This window comes from Alosa pseudoharengus, unplaced genomic scaffold (genome assembly GCF_046254945.1).
Source record: "Alosa pseudoharengus isolate Yale_2024_CS ecotype anadromous, Long Island Sound unplaced genomic scaffold, YU_APseudo_1.1 YU_APseudo_1.1_scf_2, whole genome shotgun sequence".
NCBI classification, from domain to species: domain Eukaryota; kingdom Metazoa; phylum Chordata; class Actinopteri; order Clupeiformes; family Clupeidae; genus Alosa; species Alosa pseudoharengus.
Window position 1 is genome coordinate 59,420,047 of NW_027468663.1, and position 12,143 is coordinate 59,432,189.

Consider the following 12,143-nt stretch of genomic DNA (forward strand, 5'->3'; position numbering starts at 1 on the left):
GTAAGCCATAAAAACTTAACTGCACGTGGTAGACTTAAAACCAGCTACGGTTGTACTAAGCGATTGTATATGCTCCTATAGACACCAAGAGTTCGTGGGGCACTAACCTTGTTTTGAGATAAATGCCTTTTATTCGCGATCTCTTGGATAAGTACTTCATTACCCACAATCCTGAAAAATCCCACAATCCCACAGTGATGCCTCTGATTGGTGGAAAGGCCTTTATGGTCATAGTTTGAAACTTTCTCAGCGGAAAAATATTGACAAAGATGGAGGAGTTTTTTACTGCCTATGGTGAAAATCTTAATGTGATTAAACACTTTCTTGACGAATATTGGTACTTGTATCAACAAGGATTGGGGTTTATACATCACACGAACTTAGTCAGGGCCAATACACTATCAAATAGACCACTGTAAATGTTAGTTTAAACAGTCAAACTTTTCAGGTAGGCTAGCACTAGCCGACAGGCTAACCTTTAGCATTTCCGACATTGTATGTCATTACATAATGCAGCTAACATTAGCCTACATGCTGCAACACAGGTATGAATATTATGTTTTAGTGAGTGTCCAAAGGGGTGAAAGCCACTTTAAATCGGGTCACATTATTGGCTGTTGTGTGTCCGAGAGTCAGTTTGTGGGTTTTGTAAGGGTCAGCAGCATGAGGGACAAGACCTACAAAGTTGTGGTGAGTTAGCTAAGCAGGGAGGTTGTAATGTTAATGCTGCTAGCAGTGCTAGTTAACATTAGCTAGGCTACTGTAGCCTTCATACTGTATGATTCATATTAATCATTAACCTAGGAATACTTCATGCATTTAATGAACATTTTGTGTAATAATTCACGGCAAATTAATAAACTGAATATGGTGGTCCAAGAGCAGACCATGCATCAGCCCGACTGAGCAGTGATGACAGCATAGGATGAGTCAGGTAACGTTATGAAGCACTGCCGTTAACGTTAACCGCTTTCACACACACGATATAAAATACACGATGATAAATATAAAATTCAATATCAAAACACTATTATTTACACGATTACTCCTGAAATAACTGATATTAACTGCACAATCACTATATAAATATCATTGTTTGGAGGAGAGGGTTCGCTGCTGTCGCCGGTTGGAAATGAAATATTTCGCGCTGGTTCGTGCTGCTTATATATTTTTCAGTGAGGCCCGGTGGTTTATGGGATGAGTAGTTCCTTCGCTCGGAAATGAAAATATGTACACAGTCTTGTACCTTTGACTTTTTTTGGATTTTCTCTTCGTTTTTTCACTCGAAATGATATGTTGTATGCTTATGAGTTATGCCGTAGCTGGTTAACCTAAGACATGCTGTAAAACTCTTTAGATACGGATTTTTCCAAACGTCAATGGGACAAATGAATGGGAAGCTTACATCCGGCACCTAACCGCGTTTTGGCTGTGGGCGGGACTGTGCAGCTCTATTGCAAGGTATGTATTTGTTGCTGTTCATAGTGTTTTTGTTTTGAGTTTAGGGAGTTTGTCGTAACAACAACTTGAATAATAATTTTAGTAGATATTATGTGTAAGTGTAAATGTGTTACTAAACTCGAGCAGCTAATGTTAGCTACTAGCTGCTAAATCTGTCATGGTGGCTGGCGAGCTAAGTCATCTCAGGCTAGAATTCTATCATGTTTCCCAGGTTAGTTTTGCTCCCTACTGATGATAGACAGGGGTGGTGCCTTGATGGGGTTATTTCATAAATCACAATTGAATGTTCATAGAAGTGCCAAGGTCAGGACGACTTCATGTATTTAACTGCTAAGATAAAATAGCAGCTAACGTTAGCCCCATACAAACCCTGCCTGGGTTTATGTGAATACTAATAGTTGGATCAGTATCTGAAAAGTTTAATGTTTAAACGTAGGTGCACCCCACTCTGACCAAATTATCTTTCTGTGTCATGAACAATTAGCTAGCATTGATGCAGACTCTAAAGTCTGTCAAGAAACATTTGAATAATTTTAACGTTCGTGTAGCAAACTCTGCCATCTTGCCTAGTCTCTCTGTTACATTAGCCACGTGTAGCTGCAATCTTTGAAGGACAGCAGTTGCAGGAATATTTTTGTATTGCTATCATAGGCTACTTGGCTCTCATCCGGCTTATATAAAAGAGCAAAGCAAATGGCAGTTTCTTGCATGGAAACTTGTCCATTTTAAGCACACACATTTGTTGTCAACCCCTATATTCGGGAGGTAAATAATTTTACATTTTTTATGCTAGAGGCTGCCTACTCTTCAATGTTTGAATGATTTGTTAATCAGAAACAAGTAATTAATTAAATCACAAACACGCCAATCTAATTAAAGGTTTTCTTCCTAGTTCAATTCTATTAAAATTCTCAATTGATTCTGTGATCTAATATTATTATAGTTTTACACAAATTTGTTGAGTTTGATATACTTTCTCTTTCTCCCCACAGGCCTTTATGTGGCAGTGCAAAGAGTGCAAGACCGGAGTGTCATCAAGGTCTCATTTATTGAAGTATTACAGGTTAGCACATGGTCACTTTGGTCGCAGACACCCATACCATATGCTAATTGTAATTCTTTCTGTATTTCCAAATGCTGGGTTGTATTGTTAGTTGTTCTTTCTATCTCCTCTCCCCTCATAACGTTGTCAGAATGTCAGAACTCGACATCATCTGCTCCAGGCTGTCTGCTGTGTGTGCGTAGGAAGGGAGGAGATCATGGCTGCCATTGACCAGGTTAGTGAGTTGTTCCAAGTTGTTTTGTGCCTCCCACTTTGAAAACCTGTGATCCAATATTAGGCCATTAGCTACCAGACCTTGCCATGCACCTGCTAACTTTTTTTGAAAGGTCTTACCTTGCTGACATGACATGAATTTTAAAGTTAACATTGACATATTTGGGGTGCACTGCCTGTTTCAACCCCATGAATAGATTTACATTGAAGATCAGTGCGTTCCAAAAATCTCTTTTAACATTTAACATTTTAACATTTAACAAAGGGGGTTGCATGGTAAGGCATGGTAAACATTAAGATGCTTAATTTGTAAATGTAAGTAAAGTAGTGTTCATTTCCCTATTTTGCAGAATTATACCATTGGCTTGTTGAGAGCTTGCAACCTGAAAGCACTTGTGTACTTAAATGAAGGCTCTGAGAAACTCATAAAGGAATACCTGGTAAGTGTAAATGAATATCAAAAAAACAGTAAAGCATTACAGCAGCGAGAGTAGCAGTGGTACGTCTAGTGGGAAGATGGGTATGACTGAATATGGCTTCTTATATTATTTTAGTACCCATGGACATTTCCTTGTTCATGTTTCGGTGCTTGTAATGTTTTGTTAAGGCTGTCTATATGCATGTTAAAGCAGAATGCATGTTACAGCAGAACAAGTCACCATTGGTCTGTTTGACCACGCATAAACCCTTTACAGACAAAGCTTCCTAGTCTGTGTTGATAAAATGTCACCCAAAGTTTTAATCTTTGGTTAACTAGCTTTTGAGTTAAAAGAAATCATAGACGTTAGAGGGATTTTGGAGAGCAGAGAGTCTAAAGCAATGGTTCGGAGTGAATTTCACCAGAAGTGTAATGTCCGGAATATTACCAAACTTCTACAGTAGTACAAAAAGGGTCTGTACTCATAAACAACACCTACTGCAACGCTACGTCGACGTCATTTCGTGATTTGGTAAAAGCCTGTAAAAGTCCTGGCAGAAAGCAATGCATAAGTTTTATAAATGCTTGTATTTTCAGGTCAACACTTATTGACCTGAAAATACAATTTCAAATATCATCCAGTTATCAATATATGACTGGAGTGTTTAATTCACTAGCTTATCTCTTACACTTGTGAGTTTTGCAAAGGACTTTTACGGGCTTTTCACAAATCACGGAAGTGATGTAGACGTAGCGGTAGCAGCAGAGAGTAGAAGCTATCAGGCAAGTGTTATTTAAATAAGCTCCTGGTGTAGGCTACTTACAAACTTTCCAATGCCTCGTTTAATGAGTACAGACCCTTTTTTGTACTACTGTAGAAGTTTAGTGATATTCCGGACATTATTATGGGGTAATTTACGAGATACACTTTTGGTTTTGGTAAGCCATTGGGCTGATACATAGACTGACAGCGCAAACTCGACCAATGTCTTGGGGGGGGGGGGGCACTCGCGATAATCATGCAAATGACCCAAGGGTGAAATTCACTCAGAACCATTGCTTTAATTTAAAGGAGATGGGAGATGCAAGGTTAATCCACTGAATTCAAACATATCTAAAAACATATACTTTTGTTTGAAAAGTCATCAATTAATTATTTTTTTTTTTGTCTGTGGTAAAGGACGCGGACTGATGCCCAGAGCCACCATGGAGAAAACCACCATCGGGGCCCCAGCCGTGGCGCAACTGGCTGGGGCACCTGCACCGTACGCCGGCGACCCGGGTTCGATTCCCGCCCCGTGGTCCTTTCCGGATCCCACCCCTGCTCTCTCTCCCATTCACTTCCTGTCAATCTCCACTGTCCTATCCAATTAAAGGCATAAAAAGCCCAAAAAAAAAAAAAAAAAAAAAAAAAGAAAACCACCATCGGGATCTTTGCAATCAAACATGAGGGTGCCAATGCCTCCACTAGAAGATGTAGACATTATAGTTGAATCACTAACAATGTAACAAAACTAAACATGCCGTGTTTAGCAGAGATATTTTTCTGTTCATTGCATTTCTATTTTACTAAAAAATGTCCCTGATGGATTGATGAGAATGGAGACAAAGGTTGCTGCTAAATAAATGCAGATTTGTTTTGAAGACCGTGTGACTGTTTGCTATTTCAACACATTTGTTCAATTTTAGACATTTTATTTTATTTAGAAATGTTATGCAGAACAAATTCAACTTGTTTACTTTGGATTTACTTAAGAACTTTATGTTTAGGATGAGTTTACTTAAGAAAGTTTTGTCAAGTGTGGTTCCACGTAACTGTATCACTTAAACGTGACTTAATGTGGATGTGTGCTAGATATCTTTTTAACTTAAATTAATTGAACATAACAATGTGACTTTGATTGAACAGAACAGTATTAAGTTGAGTCAATGTAAGAATGCTGAATTAATTGAACATAACAGCATTAAGTTGGTTGAACACAGCCATATTAAGTTGAGTCAATGTAAGAATGCTGAATTACTGTAATTGAACATAACAGCATTAAGTTGGTTGAACACAGCCATATTAAGTTGGTTCAATGTAAGAATACTAAATAAAAATAAAGGAATTCAATTACTTACCATCTACTTTATTCACTCTTGTTCAGTTAATGTTATTTATTTGAGTCAATCGTAAAGAATATAGTATCTTTAGAGTTATTTAATACAGTTTCGTGTAACCACTTGACAAAACATTTTTAATTAAATCCGGGGACACCGCGACCGCCTTCACCTGCCATGTCTATCGGCTCGCTTAAACGCGACTGTGCAACTGGGTTATAGGTTGCCAGGTTAAGGTGACAAACGGGTTGAAATTGTATATGGTGTGTGTGGGTTGTGTAAATATAATCCATTTGATACAATATCTGGCAACTGGTCAATTAGACAAACATATTGGTCCGATTCATAAAGGAGTTTGGGCCATGCAAATTACGGGAGTTTCCCGGGAGAAATAATAAACCGGGAGGGGTCCGGGAGATAGGGCTAAAAACGGGAGAAACCTGGGAAAAATGGGAGTGTTGGCAGGTATGGTGAGGAGGTTTTAGTGACCAAACCAAACGTTCTAGCTGCCCCTTTAAGGGACGGTTCTCCTGTCTGCTTCCCTCTGTTGGTCATGCGAGGCATCGCAGGTTTTCATTGAATTCAGGGCGAGTAGTGTGTATGAATGTGTAAGTGTGTGTGTGTGTGTGAGAGAGGGGGAGAGGAGCTGTGTGTTCCATTTGGCTGCGCGCTGCCGACCCGTGTCATGGTAGTGGCGGGCACATACATTGCCCTTCGAACGTTAGGGTGTGATCGTGCCCACATCGATTCGAATACCTCATTGGGATTAAAAACATCTCCGGGTGACTGCGCGCTTTTGATCGGTTCCTTCTGAATCTGTGGTTAAGATCACTGGGAAACGTTAGTGGACGGCTTTCAAGCTAGCTAGCTCGGTTGCTACTCCGACGAAAACAGCGATAATCTTGTCGGAAATGCACTAACTGGTAAGGCTGTTTGTTTCATTCATCACACTGTGCAAACGGTTGTTAACGGTATGCGATCGTAGATGTTTTCCTGTGGGGCAGGTTTCACCCTCTTCAAACCCATGAAGATGTCTAACCGAGGGCTATAACGTATGTTAGCTAGCTTGCTGCGTCTAGGAACATTAGTGAATATTATGGCGCATTTGAGCCTTTTTAGACTCTTTGAGTTATCTCAGATTGCTCCGGGATCGCAAGAAAAACATGAAAGGGACTGGTCCATTACTAGCCATTGGGCACGCAACGTTGGAGTCCATTTCAACCCAATAACAGTAGCAGCTAATTGCTTAACGTTAATTGCAAGAGGAACTCGGTTATGTTAAGCATCAGTAACTTTAAGTAACGTTAGCTGGACCCTGCCTGTCTCTCCGGAGGACCAGTACGGATGGACATCGCGGCCGACCCTAACATGTCTCGCTCTCTCTCTCTCTCTCTCTCTCTCTCTCGACAGGGTTGTGTGAGTAAGTTCACTTGTTTCCTGTTTTCGCCGGAGAGTCCGGTTGCGCGAGTCTGTCATATCTGGAGGAGGGCCGCGAGGATCAGGAGATGCAGACCTTCCTCCGCGGCCGGCGCGTGGGCTTCTGGCTCAGCGAGAAAAAGATGAAGAAGCTGAATTTTCTGGCCTTCGCCGACATGTGCAGGTGAGGCCCACGAACAGGCACGAGGCCTCTCCGCTTCCGCAGGTTCAGCAGAGCTGGCAACACGTCGGCCGCGATTAACTAGCTGGTGCGGGCAAGGCTGTTGTTACGCTGCTATTACCGTGTATTCCCGGGGAAGGAGGGTGCCTGACAGCGGTATGACTTATTTATTATTTAGGGTTTTGGTGTACATGCACGTGGTATTACAGGTCGCTGTTACGGAATAAGTCAAATGAGGGAAAATGATGTCTGTGCGCGGTGTGTCTTACACACGCCTCGCATTCAGCAGCAGAACATTTTGTATCACAGCTGCAGCAGCACGTGAAACGGATTCTTGATCTCTTGAGCGCGTTCTATTGTCAAATACATTCAGAGCAGCGCGAGGACCTGTCAAAACATGAAGCGGTGCGCGTGAGAAGAGCCGGAACCCGCTCCCAGCAGCGCGGATGAAAACCAGAAAGCTGAGAGAGGGAGGGCGAGACAGAAAGAGGATGTTGAAGACAGTGTCACTGAAATATAAACTCAGAATTTAGACTGTATCTGACATTATGGAGTGTGAAGGGGGATGTGTGTGTGTGTGTGTGTGCCTGATGTGTGTTGACTGTTGAGTGTGAGTTCGTGTTCAGCACTCATGTTTTGCTTGTGGTGGAAAGGGAATCACAACACTGACACACACACACACACACACACACACGTAGACAACGGTGTCGTAGTGGGGGGACAAGTGGGAATAAATTACCCGGGCCCCAAGTGGGGGGAGGGCCCCTAAGGAGTTGAATTTTATTTCCCCTAATAATAAATAATTTCCTTAATTTAAAGATCTTAATAAATGTTATTAACTAATATAGATGCAAATATTTCGGGTAAATGCATCAGTTGATTGATGTATTAAATTGCAGTGTTGGGCAAGTTACTTCAAAATCGTAATGTACTATGCATTACTTATTACTGTCATTTCAAAGTAATTTGTTACATTATAATATTACTGTCTCTGAATTGTAAGGCATTACACTACTATTGCATTACTTTTAAGTTACTTTCACCAAAATATCTAGAAATATGGATTTGCCATTCTAAATGCAGTTTATTACGCTCAATGCAGCTCATTGCTCTTCCAATGGAGGGAGATGTGGTACAACATAATGACTGAGCTAGGCTTAAGGCTAACAACATACAGTAAGAATGCAATAGGTGCAGTGCTCATGATGCAAAACAAGGAACAATCATAGTCAGAATTTTGTTAAAAACCGACAAAAGGTCAAAGTCTGGTAAATTGTGATATAAATACTGTAACTTTAAGGCCTAGGCCTGCTCAATAGAGAGCCTATTGTAAATCAAAGCTTAATAAAGACATGTCAAGATGGTGGCCTACTGGCCATTTCGGTGCCCTAAGTGAGTGGCTTTGAGTGAGTGACATTTAAATGATAACTCAAACACCTAAAGTAAAATAAAAGGCTTATTATACAGACCATTACTGTGTGTTTTTTAACATTAATTTCTGAAGAAATGCTGTTTTCTTATAAATGGTGCACGGTCACTTTAAGAGCATTGATCTTTACGTTCTCATAATGCCCTTTTGCCAGCTCTTGTTTACAAGCCTTGTTTGTTGAGTTACATTGATAGCACAATATTAACAATAATATGCACAATGTTAAGTTGTTTTAAGCAGCCTTCATTGCTCTGGAAAGTATGCAATGACATGTTGCTTCACATTTCATTTTGCAAATAAAAGTGAATTATGAGCCTGGTATCCACCTAGCTATCTGAATGGATTTTTTTGTCGACTTGGCATATTATGTGCTTCATGTAGCCTGCTTGGGAAACGAATTATTGAAGACCCACCAATTCCATTCTACTAGTACTACGTGGTGGAGATTGAGAGAACCCAAAAAGTATCAAACTTCCATGTACCATGGTGTTAGTGCATTCTGACATTGTAAACGTTATTGATGAAGAGTGAAACGCAGTTTGCAGTAAAGCTACTATTCATTGGTTACATTTGGGTCTGTCCTTTGGTGCCCTACGCAAAGTGCGTGATGCGCGTGGTGGGAGCGGTGGCACTGCCAGGCTACACAATCTTTTTCTGCATTTCTATCCCTTTATTCTCTTTAATTCAAGTTCACAGCTCAAAGCTGACATGCACTAGAAGAACATAGTTTGTGTTTTATCAAGAATAAAAAAGATTAGCGTGGCACCACTTTAGATGTTTCATTAAATGACTTGTGCTATTTCGCGAGGCATAGTGAGATCTTTCGGTTTCGCACACAAAGTGCACTAACTATTATGTTCTTCATATCCTTGTCTCTGACAAGCTAAAAATAATGAGCGTAGGGTTATGTCCATCCCGCAAATAGAGTCCGACTTTGAGTCTGCTGCAGCCACAGTCATCTTCAACCAGTATCAGGAGATACGTTCTACTATTTTGCGCCGATTTTTTCTCGTCTGTTGTTCTCACAGTGGTGTTTGCGAATATGTATCAAAACAAAACAAGCGCTTAATTTTGGGTTAAAATGCATTGTAACGCGCGTTACTGAAGTTTGTACCGAGTAAATATTACCCCATTTTTTTTTTGTAATGCCTTACATTACCGCGTTACCGCAAACAGCAATATATTACAGTAATTACATTACTTTTGTAACGCATTACTCCCAACACTTAAATTGTGTCCAAGCCAACATTGTTTGAGGGCAGGCACCCTCTCCCTTGCACGAAATGGTTCAGTCCGCCTTCCCCTGCTAGGCGCATTTTTGAAGTAACGTTCATTCTGCCGAAGCGGCAATGCAGACGGTCACGGTGTGAAGATGTCTAAGTCTAAGAAAGCTAAATCCGGTTCCCAGAAAAGAAGAGAGAGGCAAGAAAGGGAGAAAAAAAGAAATGAGGGAAAACAAGTGTTAACAGCCTTCTTTCCCAAGAAAGGTGAGCCCAATGTGAAAGCAATAGTCTACAAATGAAATGAACTCCTGAAGGTTACAAAACACTTCAATACCACCGCGAATCCGCGATTATCAGTGCTAAAACAGCATTAACACAAAATTAGAAATAACATGATGCCTGATTTATAGCCTACCACAACATTTCAATAGCCTATTAATTCGAAAATTATTATGAGCTAATAGCTTAACTTAGTAGGCTCAATGTTATATAGGTTCATGAGGAAAGGCTGTCAAATTAGTAGCAAAGCTAACTTGTGAAACGCATCACACTCAGTTAGCTATAGATAGCTGTTCTCAGCCAAAAGTGTTCAATTTGTATAGATAGCTGTTCTCAGCCAAAAGTGTTTTCATTCATTTCATGTTCTAGCTTTTAAACATTCTTCAAATAAAACAGAAATTCAGTGAAGTCTTGGGTAATAAGATTATTTTCTGTTATACAGTACATATAAGAGTTGTTAGATTAATTCAATGTGTGATTAGATAGTAGTTAGTTGTGAACCTAATGCTTCATGCTTACAGCCGGTGGTTGGTTGGTTGGTTGGGGGGGGGGGGCCATGGCCACCACTTGTGCATAGGGCCCAGAATTTGGTGCTACGCCCCTGCACGTAGACACACACACACATACACACACACACACACACGTGCGCGCGCACACACACACACACACACATACACACGTAGACATTTTAATTCTTTATTTGGATTGACATGTAGGATCATTCCATGATGTAAGCATATTATGACGAACGCTCGTATTTCCATCATACATAACAACACTCCATATAACATAACAACACTCCATATAACATAACAACACTCCATAACAACACTCCATATAACATAGCAACACTCCATAACAACACTCCATAACAACACTCCATATAACATAACAACACTCCATAACAACACTCCATATAACATAACAACACTCCATAACAACACTCCATAACAACACTCCATATAACATAACAACACTCCATAACTACACTCCATATAACATAACAACACTCCATAACAACACTCCATAACAACACTCCATATAACATAACAACACTCCATAACTACACTCCATATAACATAACAACACTCCATATAACATAACAACACTCCATATAACATAACAACACTCCATAACTACACTCCATATAACATAACAACACTCCATATAACATAACAACACTCCACTCCATATAACATAACAACACTCCATAACAACACTCTTTACATTTCTCCTCATATAACAACACTCTTTACATTTCTCCTCATATAACAATACTCTTTACATTTCTCCTCATATAACAACACTCCTTACATTTGTCTACGATTTCCACAGCAGTCCGAAAAATTGGAAGTTATGCAAAATTACGCAACGACACGCCCATTTCAAGTCGTCTGACGAGAAGCGATCTCGTACAAGCTCCACTCGACCACCAAGTTTGGCGGAGAGTTCTTACGACTTCAAAACAAAGATGGCTGCGCCCTGTGTTTGTAGCTGTGCTACTTTACTCTTCTTTCTGCTGCCTAGCAACTGTGTCCATTCCAATTACTCATACACATTCCAATTACTCATACACATTCCAATTACTCACACACATTCCAATTACTCACACACATTCCAATTACTCATACACATTCCAATTACTCACACACAATTCCAATTACTCACACACATTCCAATTACTCATACACATTCCAATTACTCATACACATTCCAATTACTCACACACATTCCAATTACTCATACACATTCCAATTACTCACACACATTCCAATGCCTCACAGGTATGTGTTACGTTGTCCTGTTGTTCGTGGAATATCGTGGAATATGTTTTTTATCCGTTGGTGTTGGTAAAAGTGGCTAGCAATGTTGCTGTATTGCTAAAAACAAACGCTAGACAATGCTACGTTACTCGAGGTGAATACCGGCGATTGGTCTTTCTTACGAGGAAGTGACGTCATTTCACAAGTTACGGGTTGTCAGAAGCCTTCAGCATAGACTGTGGAATCACAGCATTAGTGTTTCTTAGTACTGTGGGCCAGAGCCACACACACACACACACACACACACACACACACACACACACACACACACACACACACACACACACACACACACACACACATACAAACACACACACGCACACACACACACACACACACACACACACACACACACACTCACTCTTCTGTAGTGACTCTCTGTGTGTGTGCTAGGCTGAGGTGTTCTTCTTGGCAGTTTACTTTAGTGTATGCTTATGTAATGTTTGTCAATCAGAGTGTGTGTGTGTGTGTGTGTGTGTGTGCAAGCAACACATATGTGTCTATACCAGTAATGTGTATGTGTGTCTGTGGTATACA

The 12,143-nt window shown here is 40.4% G+C and overlaps 1 protein-coding gene and 1 long non-coding RNA gene across 2 annotated transcripts in view; both read left to right on the forward strand.

Annotated features, from left to right (window-relative positions):
* The first annotated feature begins 2,270 nt into the window (after window positions 1-2,270).
* Window positions 2,271-4,358, forward strand: LOC143135446 (uncharacterized). The gene is made up of 4 exons (XR_012988956.1): window positions 2,271-2,524; window positions 2,655-2,738; window positions 3,088-3,177; window positions 4,336-4,358. It is a non-coding gene; the product is annotated as an uncharacterized LOC143135446 (long non-coding RNA).
* A 1,541-nt stretch (window positions 4,359-5,899) lies between these two features.
* itpk1b (inositol-tetrakisphosphate 1-kinase b) overlaps window positions 5,900-12,143 on the forward strand; it is a 103,548-nt gene continuing 97,304 nt past the window's right edge. The window contains exons 1-2 of the mRNA XM_076295664.1: window positions 5,900-6,178; window positions 6,666-6,855. Of these exons, the coding sequence (XP_076151779.1) occupies window positions 6,761-6,855 (95 nt within the window). The 5' untranslated portion in view covers window positions 5,900-6,178; window positions 6,666-6,760. The remainder of the gene's footprint in view (window positions 6,179-6,665; window positions 6,856-12,143) is intronic.